At 46.2% G+C, this 24842-nt stretch overlaps 1 protein-coding gene across 1 annotated transcript; it reads left to right on the top strand.

The window, feature by feature from the left end:
- Positions 1-266: 266 nt before the first annotated feature.
- LOC144115317 (lysosomal aspartic protease-like) lies at positions 267-23219 on the top strand. The gene is made up of 7 exons (XM_077649653.1): positions 267-504; positions 1148-1232; positions 2073-2196; positions 11584-12025; positions 17842-17983; positions 21728-21826; positions 23028-23219. Exons 1-7 carry the CDS (start codon positions 425-427, stop codon positions 23217-23219), a joined length of 1164 nt encoding a protein of 387 aa, XP_077505779.1. The 5' UTR covers positions 267-424.
- The last annotated feature ends 1623 nt before the right edge of the window (positions 23220-24842 follow it).

Genomic DNA, 24842 nt, shown 5'->3' with positions numbered 1-24842 from the left:
CAGATAAAAAAAGCGCTAGCTAGCAATAATTTACGGACAAGAATGAGCTTAAAAGTTTTCGTTGCGAAAACAAAAGCATAATCGCTGATCAAACGGTAAAAATTTCTTAAGAGAATTTACTGGGATCCTGCTTGCTTCGCAGAAAGGCAGCGGCAGCGATAACGGATTTCTTCTGTCCCATCGCACTGATTCGACATTTTTTTAACTCGACGCAACGGGCGCTTCCGTCAGCGTGCCAATGACCCTGCTGAGATTAACATCGGAAGCTGAAGAAGCATCTTTTCCCCCTCAAGTTTTGCACAGAGGTTGTGCGCGAAGATAAGAGCCAGCCACCTGACTGCGCCAAAGCACGTTCTTCGCTCTACGACAGCGACCGAGGTCAAGATCACTGCCCAGCCTGTCTGTTTGCGTGGGAGAAGAAGCCATGAAAGCGCTGGTGCTGTTCAGCGCTCTGCTGAGCGCCGTGCTCGCGGTGCAGTCTACCAACGCAACTAAGCAGCTCAAGTGAGGCCCACGCTTTATTTGACTTATAAAAGCTCTGGCTCTTTTTTCTGCGATATTGAAGCGGTTGAGGAATATCGCAGTAAGCAAGTTCTCGAAGATAATGGCTCTGCTATTTGCCTTCAATTGATAAGTTAAAAAAAACAACTTCAGTTGGGTGTAATACACTGTGACCCAAGGGTGACTTAGACTCTGCAGGCAAAGATTCCTTTCATGCACCGTTCGGCACAGTGACATTAAAGCTGCAGCATAAGTATTAGCGATGAGAATGTTTGCGTATAGAAGTATGTCTCGCAGTCTAAAAGGGCACAAGGTACTGCTATCTGTAGAGCAGCAAGCCCAACACCGTTCTGACACGAAGAGCTCTTATTATATACAGCCGACAGACCATAACCGCGCCGTTCCAATGGTCAGTGTCATTTTCGAGCTCAAAGTGACTTAGAGAGATTATCGCTGTGCGGCCTCCATATGAGTTCGCGAGTGTATTGTTTCGAGATATACAATGTTTCGATTCGCTTCGTATTCGTCACTGTTCGTCTTTCTCACTGTCAGTACTCGTCTATGTGCGCTGTTCTAACCTACAACATACTGCATGCCTCGGTGATCGAATTTGCTCCGTTGGCCCTTTTCTGCGTAACCATTACAGGATTCCTCTGATGTACGTCGGCCAGAACCGCTCGATGAACCTGGGACGATCGCCGTTGACGGAACGCCTCAGCTCTGACGAGGGCGTATGAACCGAATGTTTCCACATGAATGTCGACTGGGTTATACGAATGCTGTGCGACTGACGAAAGACGAGGCCATATTTAAAGGGCGCCTGACTCGCACGTGTTTTCGTGGTTTCATTTTGTTGCTTCTACCGAAGCTTTAATTCCCTGTGATATAAGCCAGCCTTGGTAGCGTGCGGGAGAGTACCAAGAACGACTCGATGCATCCCCCCCTCCCTTTGACTCAGCGTTGGGAATGCGTGGCGCATTCCCAACGCTGAGTCAATTGCATTACGCAACAGTATACCTTTTCCGCCGGGCCTTATTCAGGATGCATAACAGAGCGCTCGCAAACGTGAAGTCCGTTCCTTCTGGCTAAGGCCACTGGTCAGTGATGGCGCATTGTTTCGGGTAAAGCATAGAAGAGATAACTGATGGTCTCTGGAGGTAACGGAGGGGATTCCAAGAGAAGGTAAACATATTTATTGGGGGGTGGGCGAAGATTAGTCAAGTGGGAGAAGGAGATTACGAAGTTTTCCGGAAAGTGTGACCGCCGCTGTTGTAGGACAAGGTTAATTGGAAGCTAACGGCAGAGAGAGTTCTCCTGCAGTGGATGGAGTTAGAAAATGACGATTATTACGACTTCGGTAGCTCCTGTGAGACAACACGCCCGCATGCTTATGACAAGAAGGCTGGCGAGGCTTTATGTAAACACAAAGATCTCCCTTTAAAAGCTACGCCGCAGTACCATAGGTATTTTACAACAGTCGTTGTCCTGCCAGTCATTTCTAAGTTTTAACAGAGTGAAACGAAAAGCAGTGCCAATCTCGCAAAGAGCTGAAGCTGTTTTTCTTTGAACAGATGCGTTATGTGGGCGTCGTCTCACTGGGCACACCGCCGCAGTCGTTCAAGGTTCTCTTTGACACGGGTTCTGCGAACCTCTGGGTGCCCTCAAGCAAGTGCGTGGATTCGAACATGGGATGCCGTAAGATTTTCAGCCTCTGATATTTCTATTGGCCACGCCCACTGACGACGCGCGGCGGCCTGCGGAGAAGCGAGCCGGTTCCAAAGCGAGCCGTCTCGTGGATTCGGTCCCAGGTTGATACACCTTCGCGGCGGCTTTGGAAAAAGAAGCGGCTGCCTGGCAGTTCCGGCCACATCAAGGACGGGGTTTGTCGCAAGTGATGCGTGTCTGATAAGCTAACAAATCTGTTTAGGAGGCAAGCTTGAACGAAGAGATCTTCCATCACGTCTTCGTTACCAGTGCTACGAATGTGATAGCCACGCGTATATAAATAGAGTAATCGATATAAATAGACTAAATTGCCTTCAAAGCTGAACCGTAAGCAGATGTCATAACGCCTGTCATTAAAGACAAAAAAATCCATGAACAAACTGCATCTGGTGACACGAAAATTACCTCCACGCCGACTTTCCGCCTCTTAGGTTTAGTGCAGCGTCCTCAATGACGAATTCCTGTTGCAGCCTGATGGCCGCTTTTTCACCAACAATCTGTACTGTGCGGAAGATGCCGTACACTGCTGCGCATAAATCGTTGGGCTGGTGACAATTATTAGTTTAGGGCTGCCCTACAAAAACTAAAATAAAGATCCCCAGCCTGCAACTCTCAAAGCACAACAGGCTTAGTTCAATAAAAATATAGAATAATCCGTCCAACGAAGGGCAATTGGTACTTTTGCACCCGCGGGCGAAAAATAAATGTATGTGGGAAAACGCTACGAGTATCAGCATAACCCCACGCCAGGGTACGGGCCCGGGCAGACTGCCCTGATCTGCCTTGTAAACGGGATATGGGATACAAGGGTTGGGTTATGCATGGGACTTTGGGCGGGAATGGGGACAGCGTGGTTTTTCCAAATGATCCTGATATAGTCTAGCTTCTTTTCAGGCCTCCGTAGAGGGCAAGCACCCGCTATAAGCCGGATGTGCGGCCCTCGGCCTCCAAGCGCACTTCTACACTACGGAATGTTTTCCGGGGTCTCCCAATCTCCGAGACAGGTTACCCTACCAGTGGCGATGACCAGCGTGGTCTATTTTATTGTCAGCATTCGTGTCATCCTTTCCTTGTCTAAGTCCTGTTATTCCGCGATATGTGATCTGTATGCTGCGCCTCAGTAACTGAGTGGGAAGGTCACGTCACGCAGCAACTTTTTAACAACCACCTAATTTAGGCAGCAGAGGTTGCATATGTAACACGTTCGTCTTGGGTGAGAGATAGCTTCGCTCTGGTTCTTCGGTCAGCTGTACTACCAAGACATAAGTTTGTCGTGAGAAGCTATCTCCATTACTTGCAAACACGGTAGTTTTGCAAGTATAAAAGTAAGAATTGCCGTTTTGTTTTTACCTATGTCGGTGACAACTTTGTGCTTGCATTTTAGAGCGATAGCTCTATTCAGTGCAGAAAGTCGTGTTTCAGACGGTACATAGATTTGACATTAAGGTCACTTTCGGACTTCGTGATTTCACAGCAACAGCCTTAAGTCAGATGCCGAAGCATATTTTTACTATGGTCAATGCGATGGTGTCCCCAAGTTTGGTCCTGGTCATTACCAACATTGGCCCACCCCCACCCCAGAAATTTGACCTTCTCGGATTTGGGCCAAAATCTCTATCCAACCTAATTTTAATGTGCCCAATACGAAGGTGACTTACAAATTTGGACTAGGCTATTTCCAAATTTGGTCCACCCCCACCCCCGAAATTTGAACCAAAATCGATATCCAATCTAATTTCAATATTCCCAATACAATGGTTACCTCCAGATTTGACCCGGAACACTCCAAAAATATGTCCCATCCCACCCCTGAAATTTGAGCTCGAATTTGGAGCAAAATCGACGTTCAGGCTAATCAGAATGTGCTCGATACAAGGGTGACCTCGCGAGTTATCCCTAAAAAGATAACCACAGTCGAACTGCAAACCATAGCCAACTACTTCACAGACCACGAGACGGTGTGAATCAATAAGCACAACTTATTAAATGGTTAAAACGTTCAGACTGACTACTTAATACGAGTGCACATAGCAGCCATAAGCAACAAGTTAAGCGAAGAGTAAACAGTAAAATCGTAGTAGAAGCAAGAACAGCTATCTGAAGGAGAAGGCAAGACAACGACAAAAAAAAAGGGGGGGGGGGGGAATGTGCCGAAGTTTGGAGCCTTGTTCAAAAAGAAGATACAGATGGGAAAGGCTGGTTATTTACGATTGAAAATATGATCAAGGCAGCGGGCGTGCGCGCTGGGAAGGGCACCGTCAGAGCGATTAAGTGTGTTATCGGTAGCTTGAATGATTAGGGATTCTATATACAGATGGCGACGAAGATTATATTCTGGTTTTAAAAGGTGCGCGCTACTCCAATCCATTTAGGAATGTTCGGCCAGTACATTAGACAAAACTTGTTTGTGTTAACATCATTCCGGTGTTGTTTCAGCCTCTGCATAAAGTTCCAACTTTCGCCCACATACGTATAATAACAGTCCCCGCATGGAATGCTGTAGATTACGCCAGAGAATTTTATTTTGGAAAACAGTCTTCCGCGTTGACAAGGGCTTGCCGTAAATTTTTCGCCGCCACGTGTGACACCTCAACGTCATAGGACCGCAAGAAGCTGGCCAAGGATTCGATGATCCTGGGCACATGATCCTGGGCTTCAACCCTCCCCCCCCCCCCCCCCCCGAAATTTTTTCGAACTGTCACGCACCGCTGACCAAAACAACCACCGGCGCCGGAAGTCATTCTGTATTTTGCCACTAAAGTGTCTTTTTCAGACTATAAAAGACATTTTGGCGCGAACATTGCTAACTTAGGTTGTACTTCGTGGCAACTCCCATGCACCTGGAGTCATGTAACGCAAGGGGCCCCATCCTAGCATAAACTTTCAACGGCCTATCAATGGCTCGACGTTGCGGCTAAAATTTCGGTGCAATTACTCGCAATACGTGACCGGTGACAGCTGCTGCTGCGCAGTACACTGGAACGAAGGACAGCGTCATTGAGATTTTTACCTGGCCGTAGCATATGTACAAAAATGTAAAGTTTATTGAACGACAAACATTCGTTAAAATATTTGTCCTCTACTTGCTAATTGCATGGCCTTTACTTTTTTCATATCTGCGGCATGCACTGCTTTGCTGGTTCCGGACCGATATAATTCTAGACTTCGTGTGATATTTTCTTTACTTAATGCGCAAAAACATGGAAGCATTGGTATCAGCTATGTCTCCCACGAGTGAAAGATAAGGGGCTAGTTTGTGTGACATGATTACAAGACACAAAACTGAGCAGGGGACAAGACACAGAAGAGAAGCAAACAGAACGAGCTCGTTCTGTTTGCTTCTCTTCTGTATCTTGTCTCCTGCTCAGTTTCGGGTTTTTTAATCGTGTCTGCCACGATTTTTAAGACATGCGAATAAATTATTTTATTTTTAAAAATACGCATTTCACTTGTCTAGACAGTTCGTAATGTTCTCTAATACTCAGTGGCATTGTCAATGGGAATGGCAGTGCAGTTATTACTGTTGCGTTTGATACTTCCCCAAATTCAATGAGGAGACCGCGCTGCAACATGAGCCCCCTCACGAACAAAATTTCTGGCTACGCCACTAGTGATCATGCGTATGTGGGCGAAAGTTGATACTTTGTGCAGAGGCTGAAACAACACCGGAATGATGTTGGAACAGGAAAGTTTTGTCTGATGCACTGGCCGAACATTTCGAAATCATGAAGCGTAACAGACTGTAGTCGCGCGCACATTTTAAAAACAAAAGAATCATCGTAGCCGTCAGTATATAGAATCCCCTATCATTCAAGCTACCGATAACACAATCGCACTGACGGTGCTGTTCCTAGCGCATATTTTCAAGCGTATATAATCAGCATTTGCCATCTGTATCTCCTTGTGAACAAGGCTCCCGCGCGGGAGCTGAAACGTCAGTACACCACCCCCCCCCCTTTTTTTTTGGTCGGTGCCTTGCCTTCTCCTTCATCTACAGACTTTGTCCAAAGCATAAACAAGGGGTCTGCTTCTGAGCCTTGCAGCGCCGCTCCTCTTGCATGCTCAGAGACCGTAATCTCAGCAAGGCGGGAGGAACTCTAGTCCTCAGCGTTCCCAAGTTTAGGACTGTCAGTCGTGCTTAAGAGCCCCGCTACACGGCGTGGAAACAAAACCCCTGGGCTGTATATCTTTGACAAATACTGTTCATCCTCAACCTTACGGGTTTCAGTAAAACCCTCGACTGCAAGAATAGCTATCACTCGACCATTCTGAGTAAGTTAAACCACTGCCATATTTTTTTTATTGACTTGCTTGTCTGCGCACATCCGCGAGGTTTCCCTAGAATAAGGTCGTAAATACAGCAGCGAGTTAACGCCTGTCCTTTTAATCACAGGGGCGTGGTTTACTGCTGCGCTGTATGTGTAATTGTTGCTGTCAGACTCGCCAGATAACGTTAGGAGTCTCACAAAATGCTAAGCACACACACTATGCTCCGTATTACTGTTGCGTGGCAACGCCGAGGACGAGCCCACAGACATGGATTTCAAACTATTGGGCTGACTTGCGCCTGCAAAGAACTGAACTGCGCAGGCGACAGCAACTAGCGTGCTCGGCTGTCGTCGAAGAAAGAATGCCATCCGCCGAAATCGGGAGTCAATGTAAAGCAGACAAAATTTTCGACATACGACGCCGAAATCTACTACAATATCAAATACCGTAAAAGCAATTGCGCGTGGCTGCAAACATTCCATATCAACCTGGTTGCATAATCCGCCACGGAAATAGTTATAGAACCCCTTTACAGCGGCATTAAGCATAAACAACCACTTCGTAGCTTCGCACCACTAGCCATGCATAGACTGTCGCATTGTTAAAAAAAAAAGGAACAAATTTGTCAGTGCTATCGTCACTGGAACGAGCTCTGACCGCAGGCGTGCAGTGACGGTCAAACGAGGAGGAAGAAATGACCACGAAGTTACCAGAAAGGCGCACCGAGAAGGCGTTGCTTACTCTGAATAGGTGCGGCGGCAAAGGAATGCAGCAAAGCCGAATGACAAGGATAAAATCAAGGGTTTATTACAAAGGAGTGGATGAAACGCGGAAGCTGAAAACAGGCGCGCGCCTAAAAATTGGTCGCGAAGTCGTCACCTTCCGCGGAGTCGGACAAATCACTGCGGCAGGCAGGCGAGGAATAAGATCTGGAAGAAAAAAAAATCGGCGCACAACGTTAGCGCAGGTCGACGCAATAGAGAGGTTAGACTGGACTAAGACACAGCGCACTGGAAGCCTCCGAATTGAGTTCGATCACCTGCGGACCCAAGAGCCAGCGAAAGCTCAGTGCATATCCGAGCGAGTCCTGCATTGCGCCGTCACTAAAACGCAGCCACTGCAGTTTATAAGAGCCTGCGAACTCCTCTCATAGAATGTCCGCTCAGCCAATGCGGCTTGAACAGCGGTGCTATTAAGGGCCGTGGTAACTGAATGGCCCTGCAAAGATGGAGAATTCAGGGCTGCGGCGGGTACGGGTGGAACATGTCACGCATGCGGAAAAGGAAAAGCTTACGCTCCCTTTTCCATCGTACTTGCTGTACCGGTGAAAGCGGTCTGGGATAATTTGGCGGCAGCAAACATTGGCGCTCCAGTTGACGATCTACAGTAACTAAGGGACCCACCAGAGCTGTTCTGCGCCATAGCCTGTGCATGTTTGGCAGGGTGCATTGCATCCGTCGTAAAGTAAACAGAGGAGGCAGCTCACCCGATTCATGCTTCCAAAGTACTCTTGGCGGATTGGCTGTCTTCAGTATTGGACACCGAGCTGCTCGAGCAGCTCTCCGACGACGAACTACTGTCGTTAGCGTTGAAGGTGTCGGCCTCGGACGCGGAACGTGGTCTGACAACGTTCGGTTCTGAGCCGGCACTGACGACCTCGCTGAAGGTCACCGACCGCGCCCTTGTCGCTATTGCGGCTGCCCTTCGCTCGGGGTGCTGCAAGGCCGGTGCCTGTGCTTCCTGCGGGGGTGGCGCGCTGACTTCGCTAATGTTGGCAGCGACGGATCGGTATTCGGGATCGGAATGCGCCTGAGGTGCCAGCACACTCCGCTCGTCGCCCTCCAGTTGTTGGCGCACGCAGCATGAAAACAGGCTGCCCATTTGCTCCTTTGGTGAGACAAACTGGGAAATGCTCGAGCAAAGCCGTCGGGTTGATCGGGTAGGAGTCGTAGTCCAGTAAACAGACTCTGGCGACGCAAAGTGCGAGCGCCCGCTTTAAGGCTGGAACACTCTGAAGCTGCGACGGTGCTTTTGTGCCGGAGGTGCGGAAATGCTGATGCTTTTATAGCACTGACCCCGACCGCATTGGTCGGACGAAATCAAATAAGAGTATCACCGCAGCTTCAGTTCTTGCTAAACGCATGCTCAGGCGGGTGCGTGTAGCCAGGCATATGTTACAGGTTCTAAAAGTAATAATGATGAATGCAGTTGCATCTCACCTTATCGCGCAAGATACGCTTACGCTGAGAAGATAAGTATAATACGCTTACGCTGAGAAGATAAGTATAAACTCCGTCGAAAATCACGCATGTCAAAGGGAAGACATATCTGCACACGCTACTTGAGACACTTATTTGTGCAAGCCATGCTAGCGCGGCGCTGTCTCATCTTAGAAGGCACGACGTTGTGCCAGCGTACGCGTAAGAGACCGGGATTGAGCAAAACCTTTCACGATTGACATTCAACAATGCTCATGCGGCACAATTCGAAATGCGTGCAGCGCTCGGAAGTATCAAGAGTATTCGTAACGCTCGAGCTCATGACCAGCGACGCCTACAGCACCGCCTAGTGACGCCACCAGTGTTATCTGTAAGGCTTGCGCACATGCGCTTCTTGAACCTGCAGGTAGCGGTGATCAGCCGAGCGCGCCCATATTTTCAAAGACCAACCTGCGCTATTTGCACTTGTCGGACCCAGCAATAACCGACATTCGGGGAGAATGCGCCGCGTCTAATCGCAGAATATTGCACCATCGCAACGCACCGCTTTGCATGCTCGTGCGCGGTGGTATACAGCCACTGTTCCCTCAATAAAATCGCGCGTCACCACTGTGCAGAGGCTGTTTTCAACCTTGGTATTCATGCCCGCTCTGAAAAGATGAACTCACTTGCGGCTCATAACCGCTGCATAAGCGTGACCTCATCGGTGCACAGCTGACTGTAGCGAAAATGCGCAACAGGCATCGCTGAGCAAACGCTGGCTAATTACTGTCGATAAATCTAACCGCTGCAGCTTCATCTGTAAGGGGAGCACGCAAGAAAACATTTTAGCAGCACACTGAAAGTTGCACGTGCTCTTTTACCTCTTGTCTCTTGCGTTCGCGCATCCGTTCGAACTTTACGTTTTCAAACAAAGTACAAGGCTACACTACATGAGCAGTGAGCGTGTACAGAACCTGAGTAACGCAATATCTTCTCACTGAGTACAGCGCCGATATATAAAGAGCGCTTGGTTTAGCTGCGGCAATCGAGAGATTAAACTCGCTCCTTAGGCGACTGAGAGCGGAAAAATAAAAGAGAAATAAAGAGGGCCAATGCCGGGTCTCTTGAATTCCGACCCATAAACGGGGATGGGGGGGGGGGGGGGGGGGTAAAAAACTGATATCGGGCGCTGTTTAAACATGGTTTGTGAAACATGAATGACTCTCACTGACGTCATTCACGGCTGTTGAAACCTGTTTTAAAGCTACTAGAGTTATTCCTGTCGGACTCAGTGAGGAGTATATGCTGTGCGTCGTGCGCGATAGTTCTGTTAGAAATAAACAGCGAACCAGACGCTGTTCGGCTGATCCGCCCCTGTGAAGTGCCCAAAGTTCCTTGAAGACTCAGTGTAATACCCCTGTCACACGGGCACTCTAAAGTCACTTTGAACTAATGCTCCTTTACGCTCCCAAAGGAGCACTACTTCAAGGGAGTTCGTCCGTGCTACACGGTCGCGGAACGACCTTCGCAAGAACTTTTTAGCGCCCTCATCGGCGAAAAGCGTTATTTAAATTGCAAACCTCACTGCACATATAAATACATAAATGTCACATTTTTTTAGTAAATTAGTTTTATAACCGTATTATGTTAAAGCTAGAGTCACTAAATAAAGACTTAGAGTACCGTCACTGCAGCACGGCGGTAAGCAGGAGCGGCCATTTTGTTGTTTATCATTGTTGCCAGATTGCCGCTTCGGCGACCTCGCCGCTAACTTTGGCCCGGCCATTTTGTAAACAACGCTGTTAGCCACCCTGCGCTGCGGCGGGGATCGTAGCCGTACGGCATGGAAAGCGGAAAGCGCATGAAGCGTTTTCCATCATTCTGCGAGTTGAAACAGCCAACAACGCAGCAAAACGGCATCCTCGTATGCTCTTGTGCAGCTGAAATGCTGCGAGGCGCGGAATCCCTGGTCACTGAGTCGGTCACCGGCAGCACTCGCAGCACTAGGACTACCACAGTTGCCCGTCTGAAAACGCATAAGCCACAAAATGGCAGCCCCATGAACCGTCGCAGTGTAAACAATTATCACGTGATGCAAACTGACCAATGATCGTGGCGGCGGCACAGAACAATAGGAGAAAAGAGTGCCGGTACTCTAAGTCTTTATTTAGTGACTCTAGTTAATGCAATGCAATTTTAACTGCAATAATGACATGATTTTCCAAGTACAGAGCATAACATCACAGTGCTGGCCACACTGAGCCCAACTCGCTTGTATATCTGGAACGAGAGTATGGCGTGGTGAGACTGCCACAAAACAAATAATTTTATATTTTAAAACACCACTAATCTTATGAAGTGAATTTATAAAATTAAAATTGAACGTTTCTTTTCCCAATTTATTTATGCTGTTAACTCGCTGGGAGAGAGAGTACTCCCTTGAAGCCTCAAAGGACGAACTCGAGCTGCCTTGTTTCGAAGCTCCTTTGAGCTAGGTGTCCTTTGGCGCGTCCGTGTGGCAGCGCGCGTTCGTCCTTAGAGTAATGGAGCATTAGTTCAAAGTACCTTTACAGTGTCCGTGTGACAGGGGTATAAGTTTGCACGACTGAGCATCGCATAAAGCTGCCTTCTTTCTTGACCGCGCGAAAGGGCGTGCTTCGTAGTGTACTACTATACGCCGTTGCGTTGTTTTCTCTGTGCACAACTTTCTGGAACGCAAATCATAAGCCACAGCTCAAGCGCATACCGAGCAGCAAGTCCTTTCGAACCCCGGGTTAATATAGAGCAAATGAAGCTGGAGCAATTGCCACTCGGGTACCGTTGAAAAGTTCCGTGTGCTGGACAGGCACGTGCCATGTGTACTTTCTGTTTTCTATTATTTACTCAGGCGCCCGCAGTAAATACGACAGCAGCAAGTCGTCAACCTACAAGAAAAATGGGCAAATCTTCAAGGTGAAGTACGAGTCCGGCCAAGTGCGGGGAACGCTGAGCAGGGATGACCTGGGCATAGCCGGTGTGAGCGTGAGGGGGCAGCTGTTCGGCGAAATTACCCACACTACCGGAGACGTCTTCAAAGTGGTCACCTTCGACGGCATTTTGGGCCTCGGCTACCCGGAGATCTCAGTGAAAAACCTGGTGCCGCCGTTCGACAACATGCTCAAGCAGGAGCTGGTCACGGATCCGCTCTTTTCAGTGTACCTCAGCAGCACGCCCAGCCAGGAGGACGGAGGCGAGATCCTCTTCGGGGGTGTGAACGCCGAGCGCTACACCGAAGAAATCACCTACGCGCCCGTCTCCAAAAAGGGCTACTGGCAGTTCTCCATGGACGGGTATGTGTCGAGACACCGTCCATGGGGTAGCCCAGGTCTCGTGAGGCGCCGTTCAGCCTTGAGGATCGACCCCTACTAATGGCATCTTCGGCTGCTCGCTTCAGTCCTTTTGTTCAGAGCTGACAGATTCGCAACCGTTCTTCACTTAAACAGAAGGAACCCAGCCGCACTTTTTACAGTTTCCGAGAATGGCAAAAGCGTCGGGAGCGAATACTGATGGATATTACCCGAATATTTTAGCAAACTATAGCTGGCGCAAGCTTGACGGAGAGTAACCGCATACGTAAATACAGAAGGTACAAGCGAAAGAAACGTGTGGACAAAGCAAAGCGCTACGCATCGTCCACATTGTGTTTGTTTACCTGCGCTGCACGTGCGCATGCGCGGACTGAGCGATTGCAAGCGGGGCGGAAGGGGCTGGCATCGTGTCGCTACTGGAGCATTGCACGGGGCTCTATCTGGGCCCCCAGCCTGGCACGAGCCCGAGGCTCAAAGCCCGGCCCTGGCCCGCTACGTTATCACTCTACTGAGCCCGGACCCGGCAAGGCCCACTCCCACAGTAGCTCAATAGGTTCATTGCTCACTGTGGACATGTGGAGTCCTATAGTGCACAAGTAAAGAACTGACCGGGAGTAGCATCGAAATCACATTAACACCTGAAAAAAATGGTTTGGTAAGCTCAAGAAACTATAACGATGAGATCAGACATATTCTCGTGCTCGACTTTTTGAATATTTATCTCGCCTGCGACTGTTTGCGCTGCTTCTAGATTTTTAATCAGTCATTTTTTTACGGCACAAAATATCTAAATATCGAAATGTACTCGCAGCCGTGGGTAGAACATCTTTTTTTTCAAGAGCACAATTTCGCGGATTGAATTCATGGCATCACTGGCCGCATTTAAATGGAGACAAAAAGAAAAAGCGTCTCTCGAAAAAGCACCCAGTCAAAGGTGGTCTTGAAACACGCGGACGCCATTCGAGAGACCGAATGTCGGTCCTTCTCAAGGGGCTGTTGTGTAGCTTCAAATGTCCGGTCGCGAGCGTAACACAAAACGGAGCCGATGCCGAGCGCCTTTCGATATAGATCAGACGGCATGTGCGTGCTGAAAGCTGAAACCCAAGCCAGCGGTGTTCTGCACTCAAGAACGCGAACGCACTCGAGCAAATGAGCCGCATGCCAGGCGCTACAACACTCCACTAAGAACGCCGCTGTGCAGCCCGCTACCGGAGTTTTCGCTTTAGAACCTGCGATAGCGGTCTTTCGCTGCTGGTATTAGATACGGAAAATTGTCATTTAACTCATCGTGCATAGTTCAGCGTGGCGGGGCGTGCGTGTCCGAAGCTACTTGAACATTGCAGTCTGAGTGACGCTGATTAAATTCGGGCAATAGATGACGCATTTAAGGTGATTCCGCTTCAACGAAACCTGGAAAGATTTTAGCGCCAGAATTCTTTCATTTAAAAGACACGCCGGGCAGCAGGCAAAAAAAAAACATTGTTTTTAATTTTTCTCGCGTGTCAAAAAAGCAGCTTCGCAGACACACACAAAAAAGACGAATAAACAAACGCTGAGCAACTTTTTTTCTCAACCCACACCATAGGCTTGTTCCATGTATGTCGCTGCTAAAACATCCTAAGTATACTTCAACCTTCAATATTTAATCAAAAGTCAGACAACAGGCTTTTTATGTAAGTGCCCACACCCGGTCCTGGTCTGCAACTTCAAGCCCATGCAGGCGGCCCGGCCAATGCCCCACGAAGCAATGTAGTTTTCGGCACGGCCTGCAGGCCGGGCCGGATCCGGGCTTTCGGGCCGACCCGAGCCCGTGCAGTGCTCTAGTGGCGGCCACTTTTCCGCAGGTCTCGGGATTGGTCCCATTTCGAAGTGAGAGCGCTTCGGAGCATGACGACATAGAGCCATGCACTCGGAAACCACAAGCCGAACATAAGTAACAGTGCCGCTGCCGACCAACCGAATGTACAATACAATACAATACAATATTAATACAATTTTTTATTCCAAACAGCGTACACAGTGTACATGCTTGAGGTGAAGGGAGAAAAAGCCGTGTAACGACGGCTTGAGATTGCTAACAATCACCTATGGTGCGTTCAGCAGCGCGGTGCTAAGCAATGTCATGAAATATTAGGAATCATAATGATAATAAGAAAAGAACATGTACAAAAAGAATAAAGTGCATTGAACATGGATGGAAGAAAAAACATGGATTCAGGAAACACGAGGGCAGTTTAACAAGTTTCAACAATCAAAAAACTGTTGTGACTTGGATTTTTTTGTTCATTTCTGAAAGACTGACAATACAGAAAACATACAAAACGACTTAAAACAGAGGTTAACAACACAGAAATGAGGAAGACACTACAGAAGCATATCAGGGAATCTCTTTGAGGATATGGCCGAAGTGTTATCTTTGGTGAATTCAAACTCGCTCAAAGCAAAGGGTAATGCGCACCTTAGGACTTGAAAGCCATAATTCGTGCGTGGTCGTGGTATACGGACCGGTATTCATGATGGCTTGTTTCGTAGGAGGTACGGAGGAGGTATTCGGAGGAGTGGAAGATGCCTTTAGGCTGCGATGAAGGAATGAATGCGACAGCCACGACACTCCTCGCGCCGCTATGCATGAAGTGCACGTATGTGCAGAGGGCCAACTCTCAATGCCACAGGCAGTGCATTAGGCATGCGCCACTGAAAGCCCACTAAAGTCTGTGCAGGACACTAGTCCTATCGGCCAGCCTTCGGACCTTTTGTCCTTTTTTTTTTATAAAATGCAGGAGAACAGAAACCTACTGCGACCATCGAATCTCATCCAGAATGACCAGTATCAATGAAAATTTTCTGGGCGCATATTTAGCCTACATTTAATTAATCCTGACAATAAGAGGACGCGTTTCCTGAAGGATTGGTGAAGGATTTTCTGAAGCGATGCTTTTGTACGTTCTTATCCTGACAAACTGTCGCGTGTCAGCAGATCTGGTCTTGGGGCAAATAAAAAAATCTACGCGCTCTTCAATTCAAGCCCCAAAGCTGAAAGTCCGCGGGATATAAGAAAAAAAATAATATCTGCGAACTAGCGCTGCAAGCTCCTATCTGCTAGCTGTAATTAAAGGCATGAAGGTACTCATGGCTGTGCAGGTTGCATATCGGTTGACTGTCCTTATGCATTGCGTAGCAGCCTGTATTACTACTTCGCTGATGCAGTAGGCTGTCATTGCCAGTCAGATATATGAAAGGGGAGGGTGTTCCAACTGAATTTGTAACTCAATGTCTGGAACCTCCTGAGATTTTGATCCAAAGGCTTGACAGCGGGAAACTCATGCGCATAGACAAAGCGACCAGTACACAGAAAGCTGGTGCCAATGTCTACGTGTTCCTTTGGATGTCCCCGTTTATTCACGCACTAAGAATATTTCTCATCAGCATGAATAGACTATAGCTCTGTCCAGCTCTGTAGCCTGGACAGTCAGCAGCGGCTGATCTTGTGGGCCCGCAGGATAGCAGAAGCTATCAGAGTCCTGGAGTGAGGACCCCGCCCACGAGGACCAGTCTTCCAGTCTAAAAAAAACTTTTTCGCCACCACCACCTGAGGGCAAACTTCTGCTCAGACCGAGTTCTAGCATCAAAAAAATCGCGCTTCATGGAAAGGCGACTCGTTGGAAGCGATGGGACCTCGCCAAATAAGCAGTATCTCGCCCACTTTCGTGATGGGCTGGTAACTGCTTGCATTGTCTTCAGGACGGGCTTTGTAGCGTTTGTATACACTGGATAGCTTGAAAGGTACAGCACCCCACGGAATGTAGATTCGGTTACAGCCGGTCGCTTGCGGACTCTGCACTTTCCTCAGTTATATTTACGAGTATAGCCTAAAACTTCATTTCTATTACAAGTGTTTTGTGTGGTTTTGTCCGTGGCAGTCAGTTTCTTCCTGTGGCCGTGCTAAGGTTTCTTTTTCTTTATTCCTCTCTCCTCAAGACTTGTGCGTATACAGTACATTAAGACACCTTGTTTGGTCCCGGTGTTCGAAAATACGTTTAGACACCTTGTTTGGTCCCGGTGTTCAAAAAAAAACTAAAAATAACATGTTATATACAAGGTGATCTAAATTAAGCTTTAAAGATATCATAAAATCACACGCTGACAGGTACGTCAAATCCACCTCTGCACGCAAGTAATTTGGCCAGGGGGACACACTGTGTGATAATAATTGTCTCCGTCAGGGATCTCATTAACTAAGATTGATTAATTAACTTTTTAGTGAATGCAGTAAGTGGACATGTTTATACTGGAAACAGAGTCAGTCATACTGGTATACATTTACACTTTGTAGAATACTCCTAGCACGCGTGTGTTCCGAAATATTAGCATCCAAATTTTCAGCTCGATCCGCGCAACTGCACAAGCAAGGCGGTGGCAAATCGGCGCGAAACTCCTCCCAGCGTGATGCGACGTTTCTCCTGCCAGCAGCTTAGAGCGACCGGTGAAGATAACTTTTCTTCTTCACTTTCGGCTATCGAAATGGAAGAAATGCCTGACGCATCAGCTGCGTCCTACTGTCACCGCCTTGGATGCGTAATTACGCTATATCTCAAAACACAATATCTCGAAAAACGCGTTCTCTAGAATTCTGCCAAATGGCGAGTATAAAAATATGGCTGTCTCCATGTTTCCAGTATAAACGTTCCCACTAACCGCAGTGGATAAAAAGTTCACTAATATATTTCAGTTAATCAGGTGCCTGACGGTGACAATTTTCGTCACGCTTTGTGTTCCCCTGGCCGCAAAACTTATGTGCAGAGGTTGATTTCACGCGCCACTCAATTCCTAATTTTAAGAAATATGTAAAGCTTAACTTAGATCATCCTATATGTGTAGGGCCCTTCGTTTTCGGGTTTTATTTTTTCCTGTATTCGGAGAGTAAAAATCGGGCGAAATTTTTCAAGCCCAAATTCGTTAGCAAAATCGGGTTTTCAGAAAAAAATCCCGTAGTTAGAGTTTTTTGGGTCACTTTTTTTTAACACAAGACAGTTTACTAGAATAGTTCGTTTTTCTGCAAGACATAAAATGCCATACTTTTTGCTCCTTATATGACAAACAACATGGAAATCGCGTATTTTGCAAAGAAATGTTTACTAATTAAGATTTTCTTCTTAATCTATTACAAATATGTCGTCACGTACGTTATCAAATACCTATGGAGCACTCCTGCGTCTGAACAAGACCGTCATGACTTTATTTGAACAGTGCGAAAACGTTCAATATAACATAGAGCATTTTAAACGTGCAAGGTCCTTGGATCAGGGTGTCGATAGCGTAGGTAGAACTTAATACAGGGTCTCTTATAAGACGCCTGGTTGGTAGCCTTGTTTTGACCTCTGGCTTCTAAGTGGACCTTTCCGAACTTATCCTCATTTATCCGCCTCGTGAAAACGACGGTAAAAAGAGGGTAAAAATCGTAAGTTGACGGAAGGCACCCCTCTGAAATAATCACTAGATACCCATACATAACTTGTGGTGTTCTCAGCTTTGTGAACTGGAAAACCAAAATCGTCTAAGAGGCTTATTTTCGAGTAGAAATCGAGCTTAACCCGATTATTAAGAAATATGTTCGGGGTGCAAGAATCGGGTGGAATAGGGTTTTACCGAAAACGAAGGGCCCGATGCGCTGCTCATTTGTCCAAATTAAAACACCGCCCCAAATAAGTGTAAAGCTTGCGACCCATTCTTCATAACAACTTTCAGCAGCACCCAAGAGTTAGCATGAGTGATCGGTTTTTTGCCCTTTGCATGTTTAGGCTAGAGATTGGAAGCAAGACATTCATCAGCAGCCCAACACAGGCCGTCGTCGACAGCGGCACCACGATCATGGCGGGACCCAAGGAAGTGATCGAACTCATCAACAAATACCTTAAAGCGACGCCTGGCCCCAGAGGCACGGTGAGTACTTTAGTTCAGACGTTGATATACAGGCTATCCACACCCGGCACCAGTCGTAATGCGTGAAGATTGTGCCGCACTGTCGCCGGGACTCAGAACTGAAGTCGTGAAAATAATAACACTACTAAGATGGTACACAAAATGTTTTCGTCGATGTCTCTCTGTTCACCAGCTTCTCTCGGAACTGAGTTCTAGCCGCGAATTTTGTGCCTCGTGCTCTCTTACCTGTCTTGCCTCCTTGTCTGTGAAAACGCTATGTTGTTCATTCGCCTCATAGCATATACCGGGTGTCTCAGCTAACTTGAGCCAAGGGTTCAAATATAAATTATTAGAGACAGGCGAGTGAAACCGGTTGCATATTGGTGACAGCCTTCTTGCGCACAACAGGCAATTTTTGTTTCGCAATTAATTATCAATTTAATGAAGTTTAATGCTCTAAATAAATATTGACTTTAGGCAACAAATTGCGTTTGAAGAGTTGTCGAGCACCTCCAGAAACCGCCATTTCATCATTTACGATAAGGAAACCCTCACGTGCGTCTTTTTTTTTTCCCCGGCTCCAAAGAAAGTCCGCGAAATACAAAAGAAACCACGTGACTAACGCACTTGAGCACCAAGATCGTGCTGTTCTCAAGCGTGGTTTGAGCAAACGAAATCAGCTGCAGCCTTCACTCAACGGCCCCGCACCAGCGGCAGGCCGATATGTTGGCGGTGGTTTCTCCTCTGCGTCAGCCAGTGGCACACATGATGGTGCGAGCTGCCGTCTTTCATTAGTTCTTCCATTAGTAAAAGTCTGTAATACATTTACACTGTCGCCGCATGCAAATATACGACTACCTGAATTCGTTTTTTTTAATCGTTGTTATAATCTTATAATTACTGCGTGCGGGTTTCTAGTTTGAGCCTTATGCTCGAGCCTTATGCTCACTCTTCACCGCCGTAATTCTTTACGTATTCATTTTTTTTTTCAAAACACATCAGCGGGGGGAAGGGGGGGGGGGGCTAAGTGAATGCGTAGGGACGCCTGACAGGGCCTTGGCCACCTGCATACTTATGTAGCACCAAAGATCAATGAATACAGTTCGGCAAGTGGCCCTACACTTGAGAAGCCAACTATATGCACATATGAAAAAAGAAATAAGCAAGCGCAATAACATGTTGTGTACTTACAGAGCACATACTTGTTATTGCAACATAGATATTTCATCAGGCATGATACAACTACATCAGTAAAATAAACCTTTGGGACGGATTGACAGACGAAAAACTAAGAATAAAACATATACCATTTTTCTCGTTCGCCTTTTTTAGCACAAACAAATCACGCGCACAAAAACAAAAGTGACATTGCGCCGTATTCCATGAAACTACGAAAAATGAAAGATAGTGAACAACACAATGAAAACAAAATACTGCAAGAAACGAAGAAATTTTTACAGTCTTTTTTAAAGGCAGAAAAGCCTTTTTTTTTTAAATCGTTGTTTACGTCTGTTCTGTTGAATATCTTGACTGTTTGAAAATGTAAGGTTTGTCGTCCGTAGTTAGATCTTATAGATGGTAGTTTAAGTGTAGGAATTGTGATTGCATACTGAAATGAAATATGTAAAGGTGTGCTGTGAAACCTATTTTTCTGAATCCATAGTAGCAACTTGAAGTAGTACACCTGGCCAGCCCTGAGCATGCCATACTTTATGAACAGCGGTTGCGTGCGTAAGTTTCTGATGTCCTTTTTTGAAGAACTAATAACCTATTGTAAATTGAGTTTGTCGTTGTTCCCCATATTAGGATGTCATAGCACAACCTACAGTAGAATAAAGAATAGCATAAATTCATTTTAAGTCACATAGGCAATAACTGCTGTATTTTACATATGGTACCAGCCACTCGGTAAAGACCTATGCACAGCTTATTAACATGGCATGTCCATGAAATATACTCAGTGAACAAAATTCCCAGAAATTTCTGTTCTGTAACTTGGCTGAGGAAGGTGTTTTCGAACTGTATGTTTATGACCTAGGAATCATTCTTATTAATTCGCTTAAAAATTACATGTTTAGTTTTGCCAGAGTTTAGTCAAACGACTTTTTTTGCAGCCATGCAGCTAGATTCGATAGGTAGGCCTTAACTGCTTTTTCCAGGTATCTATTTGTCTGTGCTTTAAAGAAAATCTTGGTATCATCGGCATACAGATTAATTCGCGCGAACCAGCAATTCTCGTTACGTTAATAATGTAGACCAGGAAGGGCAGTGGCCCTAAGATAGATCCTGCGGAACATCAAGTAGAACTGTCATTCTCTAGATAATATATGATTAACAGATACGTTTTAATTCACCTCAACGCAACTCCCCTTATTCCATATGTCTCTAGTTTATTGAGCAATATATCATGCTGTACAGTGTCAAACGCTTTTCTAATATCTAGAAACAGACCAAGTCTGAGGAACTTATTTTTTGTATTTAAAATTATTTTACCTTTTATATTACGCGATAGTGTATACAGATCGTTCGGTCGAAAAGTGGTCAGCGCAGTCGGCACCGGGTGTCGAAAATAATCCGGGGCTGCATAAAAAAAAATCTTATCATACCAACCGTCTGCCGCAGAATGTTCCGGATGGTGTCACACGATTCAGTGTTTCATGCAGCATAAACTTAATAGTTAAGTTAGAGCCTAGTTTGCGGCAGGGATTCGAACCGGCGACCTATAATCAGGGGCTGTGTTAAAAAGATGTATCACGGTAATTTTTGGTTCTAGAGAATGATTATTGATTGCTGTGGAAATTACACTAATGAAATAATTGTAATTATTCGGATAATTTAATTATTGAAGAAATTAAAATGAAAAATTGACAAATGGGTTCAAAGGTCTCAAATTTCTCAGAATGAAAAGTCAATGCTTGATGATTCTAATTAGAAAAACTTAAATGTGCATTTAATCAATTACTTAATTGAAGCAATTGAAGAAATGAAAAATGCGTTCAAAGGTGTCAAACTGCTAAGAATGGAAAGCCTAACAAACTACGCTTAAGGCGGAGCTTAAGTGCCCTCTCGAATTTTTTATGAGTGCCTGTTCGGCTGACTTATTCTTCCAAAACCCATATTGAGCGCTACTAATTATTTGATGCTTGTCAAAGAAGATTGAAAGCCTGACATGCATGACAAGTTCGAATATCTTTGAAAATGCCTGTAAGACCGAAATGGGCCGGTAGTTATTAATATCAGTTTCTCCACAGCCCGTGTACACAATTCTTATACATATTTGTGTGTGCGCGTGTGCGTGCGTGCGTGCGTGCGTGCGTGTGTGTGTGTGTGTGTGTGTGTGTGTGTGTGTGTGTGTGTGTGTGTGTGTGTGTGTGCGTGCGTGCGTGCGTGCGTGCGTGCGTGCGTGTGTGTGTGTGTGTGCGTGCGTGCGTGCGTGCGTGCGTGCGTGCGTGCGTGCGTGTGTGCGTGCGTGCGTGCGTGTGTGTGTGTGTGTGTGTGTGTGTGTGTGTGTGTGTGTGTGTGTGTGTGTGTGTGTGTGTGTGTGTGTGTGTGTGTGTGTGTGTGTGTGTGTGTGTGTGTGTGTGTGTGTGTGTGTGTGTGTGTGTGTGTGTGTGTGTGTGTGTGTGTGTGTGTGTGTGTGTGTGTGTGTAAATATGTAGACTTATACATATACATATTTCTTTCCTCCCAGCGGCCACTGCGACCGCTTATTCATTCATTCATTCATTCATTCATTCATTCATTCATTCATTCATTTTTTTTCAGTATCGTGTGAAGTGCTCGAGCGTTCCCAAGTTTCCCAAGGCTGTCTTTACAATCGGTGGACGGCAGTTCGTGTTTGAAGGCAAAGACTATACCCTGCAGGTGCGTAACTGTTCCTTTTTTTTTGTATGAGCAAGCTTTATTTAAATGTAAACACGTACTGCACGCCGTATTGAGCATTCCAGCGAAAGCCAAATCTTCACAGTGCCCTTGCGTTGTGAGTGCATAGCAGAGCAAGCATACGTGTTGCTCACCCGGTCAGCATGAACATAGAAGAAAAATTCATGACCACTGCGATGAAGCTAGCCACTGCCGTTGGACTCTGTCAGTAGCTCAAGTGGCAGACGGTTTTCTCATAAAATCATTTAGGTACCACACATACAATAATACTTTCTTTATTTACGGCTAAAAAACCTTGCGATTAATCGAGCCCTAAAGAAGACACCTAAAGAGCCTATTTCTCGAAGGATGCATTACCAACTTTTTTTTTTCGTTTGGCTGCTAATGAAAAGGTCGCTGCTTAAAATGTAAGCGCATTCTTTATACGTGGCCCAGACGCTTGGTGACTCTAGCTAATAGATATTTGCCGTCGCGCGTAGCACGGGGCGGTATATTTTTTTTTCAAACATTATTGTGGAACTCCCAATAAAGGCAGACTTTCTTCGCATATCGTTTACATTGTCAGGTTTTAAAGTTGCAAGCACGATTTTAATAGCAGTTGATAATCTGAAAATAATTAACTCCTAGCTTTCATAAGTTATTTGGAGATAAACTTGCATTTGCGGATGCTTGTCGTTCTTTAGAATATGAAAAAGTTTTTGCAACAAGAATTTCGCCAAACATATCCGACGTGAAGTTTCGCCCACCGCACCGCATGCTCCGGCAGCAGACACAAGCCCTCATGAGGGTATCGCAGTTGATATAAGTTCGGAAAATAGTCTGGTCTGATGGCTCACTACGCTTAGCAGCATATTTAGTCGGTGCAACTTTCTAAGTGCGTATTGTTATAAAGGTTCATTACGGGAACCTGCTTGTAGTAAGCATTCTAAACGAAGTCCTTTTATTTTCTGAATGCATTCTAAGCGGTTTATTTCTGTATTAGTGTCCAAGACCCAAACTGCATCTGCATACTAAAATAACGGACGCATGAGGGACGTATCGGCAACTAGTTTTGTTTTGCTGGCATAATGGTTTGGGCAGTGCTTAAGCAACACGGCGCTGTTGCAGTGTTAATTCTGACCAACTCGCTCAGCTTTCTATCCACCGTAAGTGTCTCTCCCCACCTCGGATCTTCTGTTTCCAGGTCCAGACTGGAGATAAGCTGCGGTGTTACAGTGCTTTCGAAGATCACGGCGAAAGCTTCTGGGTCTTGGGCCAAGCGTTTATGCGCCGCATCTACACGATATTCGACCGGGGAAATGACCGTATCGGGTTCGCGTTGGCTGTCCAACAGCCTCTGCATTCGGACTGCGCGGAATTGCGCAGCCAAAACTAATAAAGTCCACGCATTTCTCACGGTTGTTGTGTATCCTGCTCGCGTTGCGAGGGATTTTTTAAGCGAAAAGCTGAAAGGTTAGGTAAAGCGGTCGTCGCGTAGGCCGGAGAATGACCTTGAACGACGTTCAGCCCAACCACGTTAGCAGTGTATGACCATATGTGGTAAGGTTGTCGTGTCGAACCCTTGACACCTGACCTTGAACCGTGACCTTGAGTTGACCTCTGACCTTTGACATTGGGTGATCTTTGGGTAGACATTTGACCTTAAGAACATCCGATGAGGTGATGTTAAGTCACGTGATGACATCCAATTGGGGAGGGGGGGGGGGTGTCCTAAGACCAGGTGATAGCACGTCATAGCCACGTGGTCGTGTAGGTATACCGGCTGTCCCAGCTAACTTGAGCCAAGGGTTAAAAAATAAATTATTAGAGACAGGCGAAACCGGTTGCATATTGGTGACAGCATGTTGCGCACCGCAGGCAATCTGCGTCAGCCAGGGGCAGACATGACGGTGCGAATTGCCGCCGCCAGCTTATCGGCCTGCCGCTGCTGCAGGGCCGTCGAGTCAAGGCTGCAGGTGATTTCGTTTGCTCAAAGTACGCTTGAGAGCAGCACGATCGTGGTGCGCGAATACTTTAGTCACGTGGTTTATTTTGTATTTCGCGGGCTTTCTTTGGACCTCGGAAAAAAAGACACGTGAGGGTTTCCTTATCATATATGATGGAATGGGGGTCTCTGGAGGTGCTCGACAACTCTTCAAATGCAATTTGTTGTCTAAAGTTAATATTTATTCATTTAGAGAATTAAACTCAAGTAACCTATTAATTAATGGCGAAACAAAAAATTGCCTGTGGTGCGCAAGATGGCTGTCATCAATATGCAACTGGTTTCACTCGCGTTTCTCTAATAATATATTTTTAACCCTTGGCTCAAGTTAGCTGGGTCCCAACCCGGTATATAGAACGGCTGTCGCGAGCGTGTAGCAGAGCTACCATGAACGAGCCTCAGTCGCTGATCAAGCGTTCTTGCTTTTCGCTGAATTCCCAGGTTATATAAGTTAATCCACTGCCATTTTTTTTTCTTATTTCGCTAACCATGGCGCTATACGAAATATTGAAGAACAGCGATACGACGTAAACTGTGGGCGATCGTGTGCGTAATTTTATGAGCAACTCTAGACGTAGTAAACAGGCTGATAAATCACACTCTAATCGTATTGCACATGTCTTTTCGCGGTATTAGGAGCATGTTGCTTTCGGTAAATTCTGCACTGCGGTGAAACGTACAAGATGCTTCGAGAAGAGCTTAAATATATGCCATTGGCACATATATGCAACTTACGCACATTCAAAACAAAATTTCTGTTTAAGTGAAAACTTTCCCAGCGTGCCGTCACACGACATCGAATACATATCTAAATAATCTCGTTTCATTCTTTCAACACTGTACCTACATCGTCATTTTTGAAGCCATGAATGTACCCGAAAAGGCTTATTTAAAAGGTAATAGGCGTGTAGGAGAATGTAATAAGGCGAAAGATTTCAAGTGGGTTAATTTGTATAGTTTCATGAGGTTACAAATTTGAAAAAACTTCATAACTCCAATGTGTTGACATCACCG

The sequence above is a fragment of the Amblyomma americanum genome, chromosome 1 (genome assembly GCF_052857255.1).
Source record: "Amblyomma americanum isolate KBUSLIRL-KWMA chromosome 1, ASM5285725v1, whole genome shotgun sequence".
NCBI classification, from domain to species: domain Eukaryota; kingdom Metazoa; phylum Arthropoda; class Arachnida; order Ixodida; family Ixodidae; genus Amblyomma; species Amblyomma americanum.
The sequence above is the reverse complement of the archived record's forward strand: the minus strand, read 5'-3'. Positions and strand labels throughout refer to the sequence as shown.